At 38.1% G+C, this 22,655-nt stretch overlaps 1 protein-coding gene across 3 annotated transcripts in view; it reads right to left on the reverse strand.

Moving 5' to 3' along the window:
* FAF1 (Fas associated factor 1) overlaps window positions 1-22,655 on the reverse strand; it is a 519,809-nt gene that overhangs the window by 29,791 nt on the left and 467,363 nt on the right. For all 3 annotated transcript variants that reach the window (XM_043578729.1, XM_043578731.1, XM_043578730.1), the window contains one exon: window positions 11,608-11,823. In XM_043578729.1, the coding sequence (XP_043434664.1) occupies window positions 11,608-11,823 (216 nt within the window). The remainder of the gene's footprint in view (window positions 1-11,607; window positions 11,824-22,655) is intronic.

Consider the following 22,655-nt stretch of genomic DNA (forward strand, 5'->3'; position numbering starts at 1 on the left):
GTCATTTAGAAAGAGAGGGGTTGCTGAAAGGAGGGAAGGAAGTCTGTTGTTTTATATGGGTTGGTCAGAAAGGGCCTCAATGAAAAGGCATCATTTGAGTAGGGACTTGAAGGACGTAAGGGCATGAGCAATATATATTTCTAGAGGAAGAAAGTGTAAGTGCAAGGCCCTAAAGTGAGAAAATGTTTTGCTGTGTTTCACAAATAGTAAGGATGCCAAGATGACTTGAAAAAATTGAGTGGGGTCAGAGAAATATACCAGGGAGTCACATCAGGGAGGGCCTTTCAAAAATTCAGAACTAGATGGGGAACTATTACAGGATTGGAGAAAAGAAGTGATGTGGTTTGCCTTATATATTTTTTAAAAAGTCTCTAGGTTTTTCAGAAAAAGAAAGTGAAGGGGTAGGGTGGGTGGTGCATGGGTTGAGGCAGAGCAGCCAGTTAAGACATTACTGCAATAACATGGACAAGGGATTATAGTGGCTTGGCCTAGGGTTAGTTGTAGAGTCAATGAGAAGTAGATTCTGATATATTTTGAAGATAAAACCAACAGAATTTGCTTGTGAGTTGGATGGAGAAATGAGAGAAAGAAGAGTCAAGGAGGACTCCAAGGTTTCTGGCCTGAAAAAAAAAGGGGGGAATGAAGTTGCCATTTAATGAGACGAGGAAGACTATGACAGGAGCAGATTTGGGTGAGGGGAGGGATCAGGAGTTTAGTTTTGACTATGTTTAATTTGAAATGTCAACCAGACATGAAGTGGAGGTGCTGAGTAGGCAGTTGTATGTATAAATATCTGGAGTTCAGGAGAGAGCCTGGGCTGGGGATAATACACCTTTGGAGTTGTAACTGTATATATGACATTTAAAGCTACAAGACTGAGATCACCTAGATAATGAGGGCAGATAGAGAAGAGATTAGAGGACTGACATTTATTGAGTACCTACAATGTGCCAGGCAATGTGAATTTACAAATTATGGAGTAATGTACAGGTAATTATTCTTACTTTGATGATACCATGATGACCATGTCACTACGTTGCTCAACAAATTTACATGAAATAAAGCCAAGTTCTCTTGCCTGGTATTCTGGGTTTAATACAATTCCCCTTTAGCCTTTTCCTAGAACTTGACTATATACAAACCCCATTTTTCAACTAATCTAGTTTGCACACCACTATCTAGCCATGCCTTGTGCTTTCCAACATTAGCTTCTTTCTTCAAGCTGTCCTGGCTGCTGGAGAATGTTCTCCTCTTACCAGTTCACCAAAAACCCTATCCATCTCAAAAGTTTTGTTTATCTGCTATACAAAGCCTTTCCTGATCACCCAGGTCAGCATGCATCTTGGTCAACTTTGACTTCTGTTGCCCTTTTTGTCTAACTACTCTTAGAATGAACTCACTGCATGAACTGCATTATGGGGATTATTTTTGTATGAGAAACCCAGGTATTCTCAAAGGCAAGGACCATGCCTTATTCCTTGGCACTTAACAGTGTCTAGAAAAATAAAAGTTTTCTGGTAAACAGAGTGTGAAATACAACTAAGTATATACTTTACCTACATCTGGCTGTGACTTTGGAATAGGAATTACAAAGACAATATGAAAAATCAGAGATGATGAAATCTTTTCAAATGTGTAAAACTGAGTTTCATTTACACATTTAAAGTATTTTTTTAGACGACAAACTACTTCCTTGGAATAAATCAGGAGGCATGATAGCATAGGGATTAGGAGCAGACTCTAGAGTCACACACTTAGGTTTGTTTCTGGTTCTGATATTTACTATGACATTGGGCAAGTTACTTAACCTCTTTTGTGCCTGAATTTCCCCATCTCAGTGAGGACAGGATGAATGTTTACCTTCAGAATAGTTTTTAGGATTAAATGAGATAATGCATGTAGGGTACTTAGATTAGTGCCTAGTATAGTAAAACCTCAATAAATACTATTATTTAAAAAAAATTTATGCTGAACATTTGGCTATTGGATAATCATCATGATCATTATCATTTTTAATATTTCATATCTCACAGTTTATAAAACACTTTTATATACATTGCCTTATTTGAGCCATGATATGGTCCTGGGAGAAGCAGAATTTATTGCTTCTGTTTCAAGACAACTGAGATTTAGAAAGGGGGTGTGCCTTGTTCAAGGTTGTACAGCTAATAAATGATCTTTTGATTCCAAGCCCAATGTTCCTTCCTCTATATCATTGCCTTTCTCTATTCCATCTCCTTAATCATTCCAACAATCAAGCACAGACACCTAAGAACTATGAGTTTTCAGACTGAGTCAGTGTGTAAGGCATTGTTAAGGCATAGGATGCTTCATCTCATTACTTAAAAACAAAACTTATAATTTAGAAAATAATACATTTCAAAAAAAAGAAAATAATACATTTCTTAAACAAAATGACTAACCTGAAGAAATATAAACCACTCTTGCTAGAAATAGCATTTTCTCCCTTTAATTAGACTGCTAATATACCAGATTAGTTTCACATATAGACCTATTTAGAAGTAACTATATTATTCTTTTAAATGTTTTGTTATTTAGTTTTTTTCTGTAAATATTGTATGAACAGTTTAGCAGATGACTTCAACCTATAAATTCAAGCGTCCTGTGGTCAAAATATGCCACAAGCATCTTTCCTTACAACATCACTTTTGGAAATAAAGCAATTGAAAGGCCTCGTCTCTAGTCCTCAGTGGTCATGAACTGGATGTATGCTCTCAAGCAAGCCATTGTATCTGAGGCCCCCACTTTCTCTAACTGGCACTAACAATGACTGCCTTGCTGCCTCCCAAAGCTGACGAGAAAAGGGATAAGGTAGATCTGTGAGTGCATTTTGCACCTGAGTGACACCTGTTGGTTTCTCTCAGGCAAGCAGTTTTTTGTGGCTTAAGGATGAGATGAATGTGGTAGGGAAGTAACTGCATGGGAGGTGGGGAGCAGGGGAGAAGAACTGAGCAGGAAGAGGAGATGGTGTGAGATTGTGTATGCTTCGGTAAGGAGTTTGGACTTTCTCTGGTAGGCCATTAAAACCACTGGAGGGTTAAAAAAAATTTTTTTTAATGTTTATTTATTTTTGAGAGAGATAGATAAGGCTCAAAAAGGGGAGGGGCAGTGCACAAAAAAACATAAAATACCTACGAATAAATCTAATCAAAGAGGTGAAAAATCTATACACTGAAAACTATAGAAAGCTTATGAAAGAAACTGAAGAAGAAACAAAAAAATGGAAAAAGATTCCATGCTCCCGGATAGGAAGAACAAATAGTTAAAATGTCGATACTACCCAAAGCAATCTACATATTCAATGCAATCCCTACCAAAATAACACCAGCATTCTTCACAGAGCTAGAACAAATAATCCTAAAATTTGTATGGAAACAGAAAAGACCCCGAATAGCCAAAGCGGTTTTGAAAAAGAAAACCAAAGCAGGAGGCATCACAATCCTGGACCTCAAGCTGTACTACAAAGCTGTAATCATCAAGACAGTATGGTACTGGCACAAGAACAGACACTCAGATCAATGGAACAGATAGAGAACCCAGAAATGGACCCACAAACGTATGGCCAACTAATCTTTGACAAAGCAGGAAAGAATATCCAGTGGAATAAAGACAGTCTCTTCAGCAAGTGGTGCTGGGAAAACTGGACAGCGACATGCAGAAGAATGAACCTGGACTACTTTCTTACACCATACACAAAAAAAACCTCAAAATGGATGAAAGACCTAAATGTAAGACAGGAAGCCATCAAAATCCTTGAGGAGAAAGCAGGCAAAAACCTCTGTGACCTTGGCTGCAGCAACTTCTTACTCAACACATCTCCGGAGGCAAGGGCAACAAAAGCAAAAATGAACTACTGGGACCTCCTCAAAATAAAAAGCGTCTGCACAGCAAAGGAAACAATCAGCAAAACTAAAAGGCAACTGACAGAATGGGAGAAGATATCTGCAAATGACATATCAGATAAAGGGTTAGTATCCAAAATCTATAAAGAACTTATCAAACTCAACACCCAAAAAACAAATAATCCAGTGAAGAAATGGGCAAAAGACATGAATAGACACTTCTATTCACTTTTGACACTTCATGTCAAAAGACATGAAGAAGACATCCAGATGGCCAACCGACACATGAAAAAATGCTCAATGTCACTCATCATCAGGGAAATACACATTAAAACCACAATGACATACCACCTTACACCTGTCAGAATGGCTAACACTAACAACTCAGGCAACAACAGATGTTGGCAAGGATGCGGAGAAAGAGGATCTCTTTTGCATTGTTGGTGGCAATGCAAGCTGGTGCAACCACTCTGGAAAACAGTATGGAGGTTCCTCAAAAAACTCAAAATAGAACTACCCTATGACCCAGCAATTGCACTACTAGGCATTTATCCACGGGATACAGGTGTGCTGTTTCGAAGGGACACATGCACCCCCATGTTTACAGCAGCACTATCAACAATAGCCAAAGTATGGAAAGAGCCCAAATGTCCATTGATGGATGAATGGATAAAGAAGATGTGGTATTTATATACAATGGAGTTTTACTCGGCAATCAAAAAGAATGAAATCTTGCCATTTGCAACTACGTGGATGGAACTGGAGGGTATTATGCTAAGTGAAATTAGTCAGAGAAAGACAAAAATCTATGACTTTACTCACATGAGGACTTTAAGAGACAAAACAGATGAACATAAGGGAAAGGAAACAAAAATAATATAAAAACAGGGAGGGGGACAAAACAGAAGACTCATAAATATGGAGAACAAACTGAGGGTTACAGGAGGGGTTGTGGGAGGAGCGATGGGATAAATGGGTAAAGGGCACTAAGGAATCTACTCCTGAAATCATTGTTGCACTATATGCTAACTAATTTGGATGTAAACTTAAAAAAATAAAAAATAAAATTAAAAAAAAAAGAAGGGGAGGGGCAGAGAGAGAGGGAGACACAGAATCTGAAGCAGGCTGCAGGCTCTGAGCTGTCAGCACAGAGCCTGATGTGGGGCTTGAACTCATGTACCATAAGATCATGACCTGAGCCGAAGTTGGAAGCTCAACCACCTGAGCCACCCAGGTGCTCCAAGAAGCCAGTGATCTTAAAAAGCAATGGCCATAAGAAAGCTTGGGTTTTAGTGTTGGTTCTGCTTTTATAATTGATCATGTGACATAAGTAAAGTGCATCATTTTATTATGCTTTGATTCTTCCATCTGTAACATGACAGCATTGCTTTGATATCTCTGAGATCCTTTTCAAATATAGTAACGATTCCAATGTAATGTAATGATACATTATTTTGTCTGGTTTAGAGCATTTGGGTATTTTTAACGTAAGTACCCATCATTGCTCTAAAGAAAGAATTCATTGCTACCATGCTTTCTTTAGCTGTAAGCCTTTCCTACCTCTTCTGCCTCTCTCCACTTAAGGTAATTACAACAGATACTATTTACTATGTGGTAGGGACAGTTTACATTCTCTTATTTCTTTCCACAACTCTCTGAGATAGATGTTATTATTTTTCTTTCAAAGAAAGAAAGGTGAAGAAATAAACATTCAGCATGGTCAAGTAAGTTGCTCAGTGTCACACAGCAGGTATCTGATGGAGTGGGATTCAGATACAGGTCGAACTGCAACCAAAACTTTTATTTTTAACTATGCTCTGTTTCTACTCAGCCAACATCTCTCTCTGCAAGACTCAGTTCAAATTTATTTCCTTTATAATGCCTTCCCTTACCACTGCAGGGTGAAATTACCTGTCTTTCCAACTGTAGGTATAATTTGTAATGCAATTTGCTTTATGTGTGTTTTCACTAGAATATGAACTCTTCAAGGTCAGTAACAATTTTTTATTTCTGTATCATTAGCGTCTGGTATGGAGGTTGGCAGAGTAGCTGCTCAGCAAATGTTTTGTCATATGGAAGAACAAATACATGAACGAAATACAAATTAAACTACTTCTATTTCCTTATGTTGGCAAAAAGGATATCCTTGTGTTATCGATAAAGTCAAACATCATCTAGCAGTAGTTTGTGGATACAGACTGTAAGTTCTACAAGGGCAAGAATTATGTCATTATTTTCCAGTCCTGTGTTTCCAGCACTGAGCTTAATGCTTAATGTAATAAAGGTGGATGGGTAACAGAGGAAGGAATCTGCATATCCTAAATTTGTAAGGTGTTCCCCCCACAAAGTTAATTTAAACAAACCTTTACTAACTAAGGGCCTATTCCGCTAGAAGCTTGTTTATATTCACTGTCTTGTTCCTTTAAACATTAGAAAGAGAAAGAAAAAAAATTATAAGTTATACTTATGGACGGGGAAAAACTAGAAAGCAGGAGAAAAATACAAATACGTTCATTACTTTGTTTTAGAATATAAAATGTCTGATACTGTATTTCTGAATGTATCCATGTTTGTCTGTTTGGGGAGTTCATAACTATAGGTCTGGAGGAAGAAATGCTCTCAGAGCAAGAATGAGGGCTGTGTGATTACATAAGTGACAAGGAACACAGGGCACCAGTCCTGAAGCCAATCTGCCATTACCACCCTCCTTTCCTAGTATTCTCCAGTCATATTATAAACAGAAAGACCACACTTTCCAGTTGCAGCTGGAGCTTCTCTGAGTTGGCAAAAGAAGGAAAACAGAGGAGACAGTAATGGGAAAGAATTATGGTATAAAAAGAAAAGGAGGCGGGAAGAGTGGAAAGAAGGGAGGAGAATAAAAAGAGTAAAATGGGATTGGAAAGAACAGGAGGGGTGGGAAAGAAGGAGAGAAAAGGAAAGAGGAAGGTTGGGGGATATTGACAACCTCACACTGAGTGGCACTGGGCCAGTACCCAGTAGGTCCAGAAGGGAACTGAGAAGATGGCAGGGGCCCCTTACTGACTCTGAGGCAGGGGGAGTAGTAAGTAGTAGGGGTTAGGATCATTCCTTAACTTTAGGACTCAACTATGTCACTACCAACTACCTTGCAATGCCCAAGTAAGCAAATGGGCCACTGATGTTCACATGGCTCTAACACATCCAAGAGGTATGGATTAATGACTAAAGCTCTGGTAGTGAATACTACTTCTCTTGGTAACTGTTATGAGCAAAACAGAAAGCAAAACAACAACAAAAATCAAATAACTCAATGTTCCCAGCACCTTGACAATCAGCTTTGCTGGGAAAGGCCTGTGTCTGCTGCTATTTTGCTTGTCCCACAGTGCTTAATTCAGTGGCATACCCACCAGACATTTAGTAAATAGTTGGACAGCTGGGAAATCTTAACATGAAGTATTGTTTTGATTGGAGGGTGGGGGCACAGAAGAACGTTTACCATCCTATGGTGAGAAATCAGTCTCTGCTTTGTGGAGAAAAGGTTGAAGACACAATAAGACTCCTGGAGTTAAGTCTTATGTTATTTGTTATTAAAGAGGTGAGGTCTTAAGATGTGCTTTTTAACAGTCTTTAGTTTGGTTGTAATTTAAGATGACTTTTACAAATTAGATCCTAATCCTTGCAGACACAGATGGCTGTTACAGAATAGCCTTGCAAAAACACTAGTCATTTGACTTGAAAGAGCATTTAGAAAAGGATGAAGGGCTATTAACTCTCACCCTACCCCTGGCTCTAGGAGGTCTAGTGAGTCCTGGGTGGGCTTTCTGGGTTTAGGTCTGGGTCTGGAATCTGGGTGGGCCTATGGCATCTGTTCTTATTTGGAACAGCTTCTCTAGTTCACTCTGGAATCAGAGATTTAGGAACAGACCGAGATCATTAACATTTCACAACAGCAAGTAAATGGTTATGTGTGAGGTACCATTCTGGGAACTTCAGGGGAGATAGACATGAACATGATATGGACAGCCTTTGTAAGAAATCATAGAACAACAGGAAAAGTGATATGAGAGAGGGATGTACAAACTGCAATGGGTACAGAGCTGAGGAGCCTGGGAGAAGGGAAGGGCTTCTGAGAGAGCATCGATGACATTTGAGCTGGGCATTAAAAGATGACATTAAACAAGCCAGGAAAAGTGGGGAGAGTGGATATTCAAGGAAAAGAGAACAGAGTATACAGAAGCAGAGAGGCAAGACATTCTCGTGTCTTTTGTGAATAGTGAGCAATCTCATCTCCTGGTGATGGAAATAAGTAATGAAAGGCAAAGCTTAAGGTGGGAATGGTAGGTATGGGTCAGATTATGGAGAGTTTTTGAAAACATTCTAATGGGTCTATCCTTATCCTAGGTCCATAAGGAGCTATTAATGAGGTTTTTCTGTTTGTTTGTTTGTTTTAAACAAGAAAGGGAATGATCAGAATAGGTTTTTAGAAAAATCCTCTTACAGAAGCAAGCCTCTGGTTAAACTTTTCCTCTGGAGAGCTGGGCCCAACTTGATCTAAACTGGCCTTGGGATAGGGTTTGAGATAGAAATGGGGTTAGGTATGAAAGGAACATTAGAAGAGCCTGTTAACGAGATTGAATAGCATTCTTCAGCAGTGTAAAGAGTGAATGCTTGAGATCTAAATGAAGAGCAAATTTTCTTGGGGAGCTTGGGTGGCTCAGTCGGTTGAGCATCTGACTCTTAATTTTGGCTCAGGTCATGATCTCACAGTTGTGAGATCGAGCCCTGTGTTGGGTCGAGCTCTGCACTGGGCATGGAACCTGCTTGGGATTCTCTCTCTCCCTCTCTCTCTCTGTCCCTACCCTTTGCACTCTCCCCCTCTCTCTCAAAATAAATAAATAAACGTTAAAAAAAGAGTAAATTTTCTCTAAAACTAGGTGACTGACCCTCGATTTAGGGCAAATCCATAGTTAACATAGTCTGTACTGAAAAGGCTGAGTGTTCAGTCAGTAGAGCTCAAGGTGGGCAGATAGCAGGCCCAAAAACCTCTGCATTTCACTTCACAGTTCCCTTGGTTATTTACAATAGCAACTTTGTACAGTCTGCATTTCTACCATATAGTCATTAATACTAACCATAAAACTCAGCCTTTTTAGAGATTGTTCCTCTCTCTCTCTCTCAAAAATAACTAAAAAAACCCATTAAAATAAAAAGGGTGCCTGGGTGGCTCAGTTGGTTAAGCGTCCAAGTTCGGCTCAGGTCATGATCTCATGGTTTGTGGGTTTGAGCCTCGCGTTGGGCTCTGTGGTGACAGCTCAGAGCCTGGAGCCTGCTTCGGATTCTGTGTCTCCCTCTCTCTCTGCCCCTCCCCTGCTCCTATGTCTGTCTGTCTGTCTCTCTCAAAAATAAATTAAAAAAAAAAATTTTTAGAGCTTGTTCCCCCCACGCTACTCCCAGTAATTGGGTTTAAAAATTAATTTGAAAAAAAAAAAAGTTTAATTTTAAAAGCCAGCAGCTCCTTAGACTTTCTCTCTTTTAGTACTTTCACTTTCAGATGAAAGGCCCAGAAGAGGAGTGCCTTAAAACCAAGGGTTGGGATTTTAGAAGTCCTCACCACAAGGGAAAAAAAAATTGTAACTATGTGTGATGATGGATATTAGCTAAACCTACTGTGGCTATCATTTTGCAATGTTCACAAATATTGAATCATAATGTACACTTGAAACTGATATAAGGTTATATGTTAATTATACTTAAATTTAAACAAGCAAACAAACAAACAAGAGCTGGGAGGGACTAAGTTAGTTCCTAAGTTTTGTAAGTTCTTTAAGAGAGATGTTCATCACAGAACATAAGTATGAGAACCAGGCTGATCTTGAACCCCTTGACAGGGGTTCTTTCCTAAGTGTTCACACACTTAGAATTTAACTTCAGTGTCAGAATTAAAGTAGTTTTTTACTTGGCCATGCAGTCCACAGAGCACGTACATGCATGTGTTCCCTGGGACATGTTTGTGTGTGTTATATATAACAAAGAGGAAGAGATTGGAGCAGTAGGTGGGGCTAGTGAGAGAGGAACCAATGGCTAGCACCTGGAGTCCATTCCAGTGTCCTTGGCTGAGATATAAGTAGTAGGATCCTCATCCCACCTAGGGATTTTGTGGCTGAGTGGTAGAGCTAAACATATACCACTGGTTTCTGTCTCTACTCTGCAAATCTGACAGCCACTGTGAGGGACTAAGATGAACCTTAATTAAATTCTTGCTTTTGTGTTTTAGATGAAGTCTAAGTTATTAGAGTTTACATTATTGGATCAAAATGGAATCAAAGAATATTAAGATTTACTATGTATCCTAGAGGTAAGCTAGTCTAAGCCCTATCCCAGTTAAAGTAGGAACATCAGGAATGAATCCTTCCCCATGTATGTCCAGTAATGCTGGAAAGGGATCATTCAGTAGTGCATGGTTATCTCCAATGACAGGAAAATCACTACTTCATGACCCAAGATACTCCCTTCTTAGAAAATACTTCCCTATATGGGGCCAAATTCATCTCCTGTAACTTTGAAATCACTGGTCCCAGTTCTGTCTTTGGAGCCTTACGAAGTAAGATCTCTCTTTTTCATGGCAGCCCTTCAAGTAACTGAAGACAACAATCATGTCTCCCATAGCCTTTCCATCTCCAGAGGAAATGTTCCTCAAATGACAGGATTTCCAGTTCCCTCATCTTCCGATCAGCTCTGCTCTAGACATGCTCTTTTTTCTTCAGGCTTCAGCATGGAGTCTAAGGACTGTTTGAGGGGGAGTTTATTTTGTACACAGCTGAACAGGACCATTAAATTATCTTCTTGTTGGGATTATACCTCTAAAAATGCATCTAGCATTTTGTTAGCAGCCACAACACATTAATGCTTATTCAGCTCAATTCAACAATAACTTCTGCTAAGGCATGGTCTTTCCAGCCCAAACATGAGTAATTAATTTTTTAAATCTAATGTGGGAATCTATCTCTAAATATTTCTGTAAAATTTCTATAGGTTTATTTTTGTCTATTGTTTTAGTATTTTAAGGTTTTTTTTTTTAAATCTTGTTTTTCATAATCTATAAATCTGATAAAGTCTTAAAAGCATGGTGAGTAATAAAGGATTGAATATAGAACTTCCTGGTCTACTCTAGGTGTCACTTTCTGGACACCACCATTTAGTCAGCAATGAGACTACCTAAGTATAGAGTTACATCTCTATTTTGCCCCAGAATACATTAGAGACTATCAAATACTTTGCTGAAATACAGATACATAATGAGTATAAGTCATTCTCTGTGACTTTCCAGGATAGCAAAAACTGTCAAATCACAAAAAACTCTTGGTTTAGCATGACTTGTTCTAGTGAACCTATAATCGTTGACCCTGATCAAACTGTTAAGCTGATAAGCACACAATTCTCAGATCTACTCCGAGGTATATAGAGATGAGATCTTGGGAAAGATCTTGAGTCTGTATACAGATGCTTGAATAGGGGAAATAGCTAGGAAGGAAGAAAGATTTAGTACCTAATTTCTCACATAGGCTCCTGGGACATGTCTGTTGGCTTGGGAAGACATACCTCCTCCAAAGGCTGAGAAGAGAATGGTGTGTGCAACAAAGTACTCCTAGGCATGTGGTCTTGTAGTAGGCTGTACCATTGGACTTTTCTTGGACTACTTTGTCCAACCCTAATGACGGGATATCTCCCACTGGACATATTTCCTAAAATAGGCATGTGAACTTACGTCTCTCCTTGGAAAGGTACTCAGTAACTTGAACTCGTCCCATGGAAATCCTTTGGAAGCTACAAAATCAAAGACAATCTGGAGCTTATTGCTGGCCAGGAACCGCCGCTCAAGGAACTCGCCACTGGGGGTCCGGATCCGCAGTTTGCTCACAGGTTCAGCATTTTCTTCCTTTGGCTCTGGAGGCAGGGCCTGCTCTAAGGAGAGTCGAATGGCCTAAAGAGGGAAAAAAAATCAGGTGTCAAAGTGTGTAACAGAAAGGACTGTGGAGAGTGGGGCAGGGAGAGACTAGAAAGAAGCTGCTGCTTTCTAGAAACTCATCAAAAAGTTATTGCCCTTTATTAACCAAGCCTGATGCTTGAACAATAGAATCATGTATTTTTCATTTTCTTTTAAAAAAAAATTTTTTTTTTCAACGTTTTTTTATTTTTGGGACAGAGACAGAGCATGAACGGGGGAGGGGCAGAGAGAGAGGGCGACACAGAATCGGAAACAGGCTCCAGGCTCCGAGCCATCAGCCCAGAGCCCAACGCGGGGCTCGAACTCACGGACCGCGAGATCGTGACCTGGCTGAAGTCGGACGCTTAACCGACTGCGCCACCCAGGCGCCCCTTTTTCATTTTCTTAATATTAGCCCCATAAGCAATTAATTAAAATAAATCCCACTTTAATGACATATTAGTAAATTGATAGGTAACCACATAGAAAAGAAATGTAATTTGTTTTTTACTGAGGGGCTCGTGGGTATCAAATACCCAAATTGCCTCCTTTGTAGGTTATGAATTAAGGCTATTAGAAGCATTTACAAAAGACATACAAGTAAATAATATATTTGAAAAGCATACATTTTCCAAGTCAAAATGACTGAAGAGTTTGTAGAATACTGGATATTATATGAACATGAAAATGGACTGGAAAGATTCACTTGAGGTGATGAACAACTTTGGAAATAGTCGTGATGGCTGCACAACATTGTGAATATAATTAATGCCACTGAATTGTATACTTAGAAATGGTTACAAAGGCAAATTTCTGTTGTATATATTTTACTACAATAAAAACAAAGTGGAATGGAATGAAAAGAAATTCAAATGTTAGCTTTATTGGAGGCAGAAGACCGTAGACCTATTTTCAGCCTTGTCACTAACTTGCTGTGGGACTTGGCCAAGTTCCAATTTCTGGACCTAGAGATGGCCACAATTCTTTACTTCACAGGTAAAAATACAGACTTAAACAGATGGAATAAACTGTTGAGATCTGATGGCTAGAGTTGGGCTGAACCTAGGTTTCCAGGTTCACAACCTACAGTATTGCATTGTTTCATATTCATGATACTCCACTGGAAGGAAATTAGAAGGTCTCTGATATAGGAATCTATGGCAGAAATTCACTAAAACCTTTTTGTCTCTGGTACTCGGGAGGCATCTTATAAGTAAGCCTGTCATTAGTATGCTCAGCCTTATATTTATATTCTTGCCTGGTTACTTTGACATTTCCATGTTCCCAATTTGTCATCAATAGAAAAACAAAATATTCCTTCAATTTATCTGTGACTATTATAACCAAGTAACATGAATGAGAGAAATTGGAATTTATATTCTCTAAATCCTCAACAGCAATTTTCATTTTTTTATAAAAGTTTATTTGATAGAGGGAAAGAGAGAGAGTGACCACAAGCTGGGGAGGGGCAGAGAGAGAGGGGGAGAGAGACAGAATCCTAAGCAGGCTCCATACTGTCAGCACAGAACTGAACTATAAATAATAAAGGGGAACTATAAATAAAAGATACAGAATATCTAGAAAACAATGATTGTTGAAATCCATCATGTTGGAATTAATGGGACTCATCCAAGGCAGTGCTCAGAGGAAATTCATAGCCTTAAAATTCTTCTATTATCAGAAAAGAAAGAACAAAAATAAGCTCAGTTGGCAGGGCATGCAACCCTTGATCTTGGGGTTTGTAAGTTCAAGCCCCATGTTGGGTGTAGAGCTTACTTAAAAAAAAAAAAAGACTAGGGGGAAACACTAGGGGGAAAAAGCCAATAAAGTAAGTGGGGAAAAAAGCTTAGAGGAAAATAATAATAAAGCTAAAGCATACAGGAATGCATTAGAAAAAAAAATATAGTTAACCAATAAATAAGCTGGTTCTTTGGAGAAAATCAATAAGCTTCTACAAATAAAAAGAAACACATAAAAATGTTAAACTATAGAGGGTGGGGAAAACAGGGTGGAAGAAAAAATGTGTTTAAAATAACCAGCAAAGAAACAAAGTTTGTTCAGACACCAATATAGATAAGAAACTAATTTTGTGTCATTCAGGATAATTTGGTTGGTTCTAATACTGGTTTTCAGAAAACCATTAAGAATTTCTGTAGCGTAGGGGAGCCTGGGTGGCTCAGTCAGTTGAGCGTCTGACTTCAGCTCAGGTCATGATCTCGCAGTCTGTGAGTTCAGGCCCCTAGTCGGGCTCTATGCTGACAGCTCAGAGCCTGGAGTATGCTTTGAATTCTGGGTCTCCCTCTCTCTCTTTCCCTCCCCCACTCATGCTCTGTCTCTGTCTCTCTCTCTCTCTCTCTCTCTGTCAAAAATAAATAAACATTAAAAAAAAAAGGAATTTCTGTAGTGTATAGTGAAAGCTATTTTTCTCTATGACTCTGAAGTCATTTTCTTTCTTGAGGCACTAGATAATACCATCTACCTTAAAGGGGATAATAAAAGATGGGAATTACAAACACGATATATGTGAAGTTCCTAGTGTGGTGTTGGATACATAGTAGGCTTTAGTGAATGGTTGCTTGGGTTGCACTGGTTAAATAGTCCTATATTCTTGTTTTTTATATGGGGGAACTGATAACCCAGAAATGGAGACATAAGAAATATAATTCAAAAATCAGAATAATAGGAAGTTAAACCAGTTACTCTTGCCTTTTCTCCTTTCCTTTCTTTCCTTCTTTGGCTAGCATGAGGGAATTTACTTAATATTGGTGTTCTGATCAGCAACCAGTTTCAGCTGAACATTTTCAAATATTAAGTTATTTTAGTAATATTGTCATATATTAATAACCCAATGAATAGATAAACCTGTGTATATCAAAATTAAATTCCAGTTGTACTATGTCTATTACAGCATTCTCCATACTGTACCATAGTTATTTGTTTAATGTCTGGCTTTCTCACTAGCTTACAAGTTCCTTAAGAGTATGGAAAATGTCTTACTGCTTATTGCAAGAGTAGCATATAGCACAAAATATATGCTCAATATGTATTTGATAAGAGAAGGAATAAACTAACATGTTAACTGAAATGATACATGTGAAAGTACTTAGTATGGTGGTAAGTACACAGCATGTGCTAAATAAATGCTAAAAGAATCTGAATCTCAGGAGCTCTACTCCTTGTAACCAAGAACTCATCACTCCTTTCTCTGAGGTATGACTCCCTCCAGCATCAACTTCCAGACTAATTTTCAACATACATGTTCCTTAAGGGCTACCCAAAAGTTGCTTGTAGGAATAAACCACCTCTGTGGATTAGAGTTATATATATTTTCTAAACTGTTAAATGGGATCATTTGACTATTTCTAACACTGTGATTCTTGAAAACTATGTCTTTTATGGCCGATGTTCATCACCACTTGCCATCAGGGAAATGCAGATCAAAACTACAATGAGATATCACCTCACACTGGTCAAGAATGGCAAAAATCAATAGTACAAGAAACAACAGGTGTTGTCGAGGATGTGGAAAAAAAGGAACCCTCTTTCACTGTTAGTGGGAATGCAAACTGGTGTGGCCACCTGCAAAACAATATGGAGGTTCCTAAAAAGTTAAAAATAGCACTACCCTATAATCCAGCAATTGCACTGTTGGGTATTTACCCAAAGAATACAAAAACACTAATTCAAAGGGATACATGCACCCCTATGTTTATACAGGAGCATTATTTACAATAGCCAAGATACGGAAGCAGCATACATGTCCATCAATTGATGAATGTATAAGGAAGATCTGGCGTATATATACAATGGAATATTATTCAGCCATAAGAAGAATTAAATCCTGCCATTTGCAATGACATGGATGGAGCTAGATGGCATAATGCTAAGTGGAATAAGTCAGTCAGAGAAAGACAAATACCATATGATTTCACACATATGTGGAATTTAAGAAACAAATGAGTGAATGGAAAAAAATGAGAGGGAGAAAGAGACAAACCAAGAAACAGACTCTTAATTACAGAGAACAAACTGATGGTTACCAGAGGGGAGGTGGGTGGGGCAATGGGCTGAACAGGTGATGGGGATTAAGGAGTACACTTGTGATGAGCACCAGGTGATGCATGGAATTGCTGAATGACTATATTGTATATCTGAAAATAATATAACACTGTGTGTTAAGTAATTGGAATTAAAATAAAAACTTAAAACTATGTCTTTGAGTTAAAAAAATATTTTTCCTGATTATAAAAGTAATATATAACCTTTGGAAAAAGAAAAATATTACAATTAATTTCCAGATTCACCATCCAGAGATAGCCACTGCTACCATTTGATTTTTTAAACCATTAATTTTTTAAACCATTTTTAAGTGTATAATTTAGTGGCATTAAGTATATTTACGTGTTGTATTACCATCACCACCATTTATTTCTAAAACTTTTTCATCATCCCACTCTCCATCAATTTTCCATGCATAGTTTTATATAAATACATATTTAAACCTTTTTTAAACAAAATTTTAATCAGTGATATACTGTATAAAACTTTGTTTTGTTCAAAGCCATATGTTCTGTCATTTAAAAATTTTTTATTGAAATATGCTATGAAAAGGTACAATGTATATAGATAGTGTGCAACAGTATACAACTTGATAAATTTTCAAAAAGTGAACATACCCATATAACTGGCCATCAAAAGTCCTTTTGCCCCTTCCTGAAAATTATCTTTCTCAAAGTTAATCACTATCCTGACTGCTAACACTGCAGTTTAAAAAACTTTAACAATTAAATGCTATGTATGGTTAGGAAACAGGCTTTGGGTATGACAGACAGAGGTTCAAATCTTGACTCATAGGCATATAACAGTCTTTATGAACTTCAGTTACCCCATATAATAAATAGGGCCAATAATACCTTCCTCACAATTTTTTTTGTATAACATGTAGTAATGTTTGTAAAACATCTAGCAAGTGCTGACACATGGCCAGCACTCAATAAGTGCCTAGCACTGAACCTCACGCTGCAATACGGTGCTCAACAGATGACAGTTGTTGTTGTTGTTATCATTATCGTTATTATAATCCCTCTGCACCTACTTTAAATCAGAACTTAACGTGATATTTCCTGGTTTCTCCTCCTGTTCTTCCCTTTAATCCACCTGTATGCTTGCCTTCTATTTTGACATTTTCCTGCACACTATAACAACAGATGCTACATTATTGTCTGAACTCAACCAATTATACTACAGAAGAATAAACAACAGTAGCTCATTACCCCACTCATTGTGCAGACAATATCTGCTTCCTCAATGCACCTAGTCTCCAGGGCTTTTCCCCAGAATGAAAACAGACCTCAGATATCCCACACCAGTGGTCCCAATGTGGAAAACAATGAAGAGATATTAGGTAAGTTGGCAACCTTGGGATGTGAATACCCAAGTTTTACTGGCAAAAAAGAACAAACATACATCAGTAGCTAAGTTTCAAACATACTGGCTAAAAACAAAGGCCTCATATAAGTAAACACTGTTGTAAAACAATGACATAAAGGACACCTACACTTGAATAGCAGTCATAGTAAATACCATTGTTAAACTTCAATTTGATTTGCTCAACAAATATAATTTTTTATTTGCATTATTTTAGGTTTGTAACAAAACAAGGAAACCTAGTATAAGTTGGAAATATAAATTGATCTGGGACTTTTTGTTTGACTAAAAAATATGAATACTCAAAGCATTCACATTTGAAGGATGAGAAATGGGGACTTCTTTGAAGTGAAATTAGGAACTATAGATAGATACCCAGAAAAGACAGTATCTATGCACTTACATTTTTTAAACAGGAAAAATAATATATTCTTACACCAATCTCTTACAGTAGGAATCAAAGACTGACTTAATTTACATACACAACATGCATACATAAATACATGCATATGCACATTATCTTCTGGGCTTCTGAGTACCCGTCATACTCACATATACAACAGTTTATAGCTAGTTGAAAGAGTCTGAAATAGGCTAAAGCTAACAGTCATTAATTCCGTAAATTCTTACTGAGCACCTTCTATATGCCAGCCATTGTTCTAAATGATAGGAAAATAGCAGTGAACAAAATAGATGAAAAAAATTCTGCTTATGTGGAAACTATATTTTAGTAGGGTGGAAGAAAGACAACAAATACACACATAAGAAAATGTATAGTTTGTCACAAAGTGATGAATGCTATGGAGAGAGTACAGGGAGGCTGGTAGGAGGGAGGGGTACAACTTTAAACTCTGTAAGCCTCAATAAGTAAAAACTGTAGGCCAGTAAGCAAAGGCCTAAAAGAGAGAGGGAGTCACATGGACATTTAGGTCAGAGAGAAGCATCGCAGGCAGTAATCACAGTAACTGTCAAGCCCTGGCGCCTGGCCTGACTGCAGAATAGCAAGGCAGCCAATGTGGCAGGAGCAGAAAGATCAGGGGGAGAAGGGGATGGAGTTGATTAGAAAGGAATCAAAGGAGAAGGGTGAGTAAGTCATACATGGCTTTGAGTAGCCCATGTAATAATTTTTTTCCTAAATTTAAAATTGGGGTATAACTGATATACAGTAAAAACCTGTCCCTCTAAGTGTATAATTTTGTGAGTTTTGGTAAATGCATATATTTATATAACCATCATCATCAATCAAGATAAAGAACAGTTCTATCACCCCCCCCCCCAACACAGTTCCCCCATTCCTAGTCCCTGGCAACTTCTATTTTGTCTCCAGTTTTGTCTTTTCTAGAATGTTACATAAATATAGTCATAAATATCATATAAATGGCTTTCTTCATTCAGTGTAATGCATTTGAAATTCATTCATGTTGTTGACTATATTGTAGTTCATTCTTTTATTGCTGAGTGGTATTCCATTGAATATACCAGTGTGATTACTCCTTCTTCAGTTGGTTGACACTTAGTTAACTTCCAGTTTTTGGTGACTAAAATACAGCTACTATAAACATTAACTACAGATTTTTCTGTGAACATAAATTTTACTGTTACTTGTATTTCACCTGTGTAAATACCTAGGTGTCTGATTGTTGGGTCACATGGTATGTGTATCTTTAACTTTATTTTAATGTTTATTTATTTTTGAGACAGAGACAGAGCATAAGCGGGGGAGGGGCAGAGAGAGAGAGAGAGAGAGAGAGGGAGACACAGAATCCGAAGCAGGCTCCAGGCTCTGAGCTGTCAGCACAGGGCCCGACACAGGGCTCGAACTCATGGACCATGAGATCATGACCTGAGCTGAAGTCGGAGGCTCAACAGACTGAGCCACCCAGGCACCAGGTTAAGTATCTCTTTAAATATTTTGTCCATTTTATTATTGAATGTTGAGAATTCATTATGCATTCTGGACAGTAGATATATGATTTTCTTTTAGTCTGTGGCTTGTCTTTTCAACAGTGTCTTTTGAATGGTATAAGTTTTTTTTTTTTTTAATTAATGTTTGCTTATTTATTTTGAGGGAGAGAGCAATAGAGTGAGTGCAGGGTGGTGGCGGGGGTGGGGGGCAGAGAGAGAGAGAATCCCAAGCAGGCTCCACACTGTCAGCACTAAGTCCAATGAGAGGATGGATCCCATGAACCAGGAGACCACAACCTGAGCCGCAATCAAGAGTCACATGCTTAACCAAGTGGGCCACCAAGGTGCCCTGTGATCAGCAGGGGTTCTTAATTTTGATTTGGTATAATTTAGATACTTGTTATTTTACGGATTGTGCCTTTGGTGTCAGATCTAAGAAATCTTGGCTTAACTCAAGATCATGAGATTTTTCTCCAATGTTTTCTTTGAGGACTTTAACAGTGTTAGGTCCATGACTTGTTTTTTGTGTATGATGCAAGAAATGGACTGGGAGGTTTTTTTTTTTTATTGTTTGGTGTTTTTACATTTTTTTTTGCATATGCATACTCAACTGTCACAGCATTATTTGTTGAAAAGATTATTATTTTTTTCATTGAATTGTCTTTGCACCTTTGTCAAAATCAATTGATCATATGTGTGAATCTATTTCTGGACTATTCTGTTTCACTGAACTGTGGGTCTATCCTTCTGCCAGTTCCCACAATATCTTGAATATGCTGTCTTGAACTCTGGTAGAGTCAATCTTCCAACTTTGTTTTTTTTTTTCAAAATTGTTTTGGCTTTTCCAGTTCAATTGCCTTTTCATAGAAATTTTAGAATCACTTTATCAATTTCTTTTTAAAAATCCTGCATACGCTTAGAATCACTGTAAAGATTTAACTTGTATTTTGAAATATGAAGCCATCTGGGTCTTGAAGTGACATGATGTACCAATTGTGTTTAAAAGGACTTATTAAAAGACATATAAGGAAGGCAAAAATGGAGGCATCAAGTCAAGTTGGAAGGTTACTAAAGTAACCCAGGTAACAAATAATGGTGGCTTGCATGAGAATGGTAGTGGTGGTATAGGTACGTAACAATGGAGTTGTGCATATATTTTGAAGGTAAAGCCAAAAGGATTTGCTCATTAAATATGGCATGAAAGAGACAAGTCAAGGATAATTCTAAGGTTTTTGGTTCAAACAACTACAAGATTTTCCACTTATTAAGATAGGGAAGACTGCAGGAGGAGTAAGTTTGGGTGGGGAGGATAAGATCAGTTGTTCCACTTAAGATATATTAAGTTTGTGATGTTATTAGACATCTATGTGGAGATGATGGGCTAGTAATTAGATATTCAAGTCTGGAGTTCAGGGAAAGGGAGGACCTGGAGATTTAAATTTGGATGCCAAGTGTACAGACAGTATTTAAAGTCATGATACTGATGTGATCAAAGGAACAGAACGGATCCCATATGAGAACAACTGGTCTGACCCAATTCTGCAACCATTCTCTGTTCTGGCAACCAATCATCCATCTAGAGAGTATCGATTGCTTATAACAAATATAGTCTTACTGCTGGATAAAGTAAATCGAGGCAAACAGTCATGACCAAAATTGAGATATATGAATTTTGGGCTGCTTTTGGGATATGAGGAACAGTCTGTAGGTTGGTAATTGGATATTGTGAAACTAGAATTTCTAGTCTATTTTAATGGTTCATGAAGACAATGGCAGAATACTTCAAATTGAAACTAATAAATTGTGGTCTCTATAGTTATAATAAGGTGAATTCATGTATTGGCACCTACCTTATTAAGTTGTTAACAGAGATTCAATAAGATCATGTCTGTAAAGTGCTAAGCACAGGGTTTAGCACTTACTAATTGCTTAATAGCTACTGATGATGACGATAGTAGGGATGATTACCTTTGTGGCTCATGTAGTGGTGTTATTTTTGTGGGACAAGAAGCAACTTACATGAGATAAAAATACAAATTATAAGGAACTGTTTGACTTTAATAGTGTACTCATGTTCCCACTTTCATTCTTCCAATGTAGTATAACAGGTAGCAAGTATACCAGTAGGAGCTCTGGTTCTGCTTTTACCAGGCAAATGTTTGCTAAGAATTAAAAAAAAAAATTTTTTTTAACGTTTATTTATTTTTGAGACAGAGAGAGACAGAGCATGAATGGGGGAAGGGCAGAGAGAGAGGGAGACACAGAATCGGAAGCAGGCTCCAGGCTCTGAGCCATCAGCCCAGAGCCCGACGCGGGGCTCGAACTCACGGACCGCGAGATCGTGACCTGAGCCGAAGTCGGACGCTTAACCGACTGAGCCACCCAGGCGCCCCATAAAATAGGCTTTTTAGGGGTGTCTGGGTGGCTCAGTTGGTTGAGAATCTGACTCTTGATCAGCTCAGGTCATGATCTCATGGTTCATGGGATCGAGCCCTGTGTTGGGATCTGTGCTGAGTGTGGAGCCTGCCTAAGATTCTCATTCTCTCTCCCCCACCCCCACCCTGCTCCTCTTCCCTGCTCATGATCTCTCTTTCTGAAATACAAATAAATAAGTAAATAAAATGGGCTTTTTATTCCTGCTATGATCTGATTTCTTCATCTGTAAGATGGTAGTGATACTCAAGTGAGTTTTGTAGGATGGTTATAAAGAGCAGATCAGAAAACTAAAGGGAAGTACCAAGGCTTCTAATTCCATGTTCTTCTGTTCTCTCATTTAATGGTCTTTTAAGATTAGAGTAGGCACCAAGATGTAAAAGAAAACAACTTTGGGGGCGCCTGGCTGACTCAGTCAGTAGAGCATGAAACTCCTGATCTTAGAGTTGTGAGTTCAAACTCCACGTTGGGTACAGAGATTATTTAAATAAACTCAAAAACAAAACAAAACAAAAAAAACCCACCAAAACCAGAAAACAACTTTGGGCAGATAGGCAAAACTTAACCAGCAGCAAAAGGGAATAGCTTTGTGCCTATTCTGTCTCAACCATGATTCTCCAAAACTTGGCTCTTTTAACCTTATCTAATTATTAGACAGTGTTCTAAATTTGTCCATTTACTGTTCCCTGAAGAAGCCCTGTGTCTTTCTCTCTTTATTCATATTACCTAGCCCATGCCCTACCCTTTCTCATACATTCACCATCCACCTATTCATGACTCTATCCAAAAAGCTCCTCCACTTCATCTTTAACCATAAAGCCATGTTCCCTCTGTGAAATCTTTTTTATTGCTTTCCTAGTCAGAAATCATCCTCTTCTAAATATTTTTAATACTCTGTGCTATTTTAATGATTTTTATAATGTATAGTATCTTTTCCTATAATTATTTTGTATTCATCTACCCTCCTGTATTAGTGAGCTCCCTGAGGGCAGGGGCTAGGTCTCATACATGCTGCAGCACCTGATTTAGTGATTTGCACAAAGGAGATTAACAAATATTTGCTG

The sequence above is a fragment of the Prionailurus bengalensis genome, chromosome C1 (assembly GCF_016509475.1).
Source record: "Prionailurus bengalensis isolate Pbe53 chromosome C1, Fcat_Pben_1.1_paternal_pri, whole genome shotgun sequence".
NCBI lineage: Eukaryota > Metazoa > Chordata > Mammalia > Carnivora > Felidae > Prionailurus > Prionailurus bengalensis.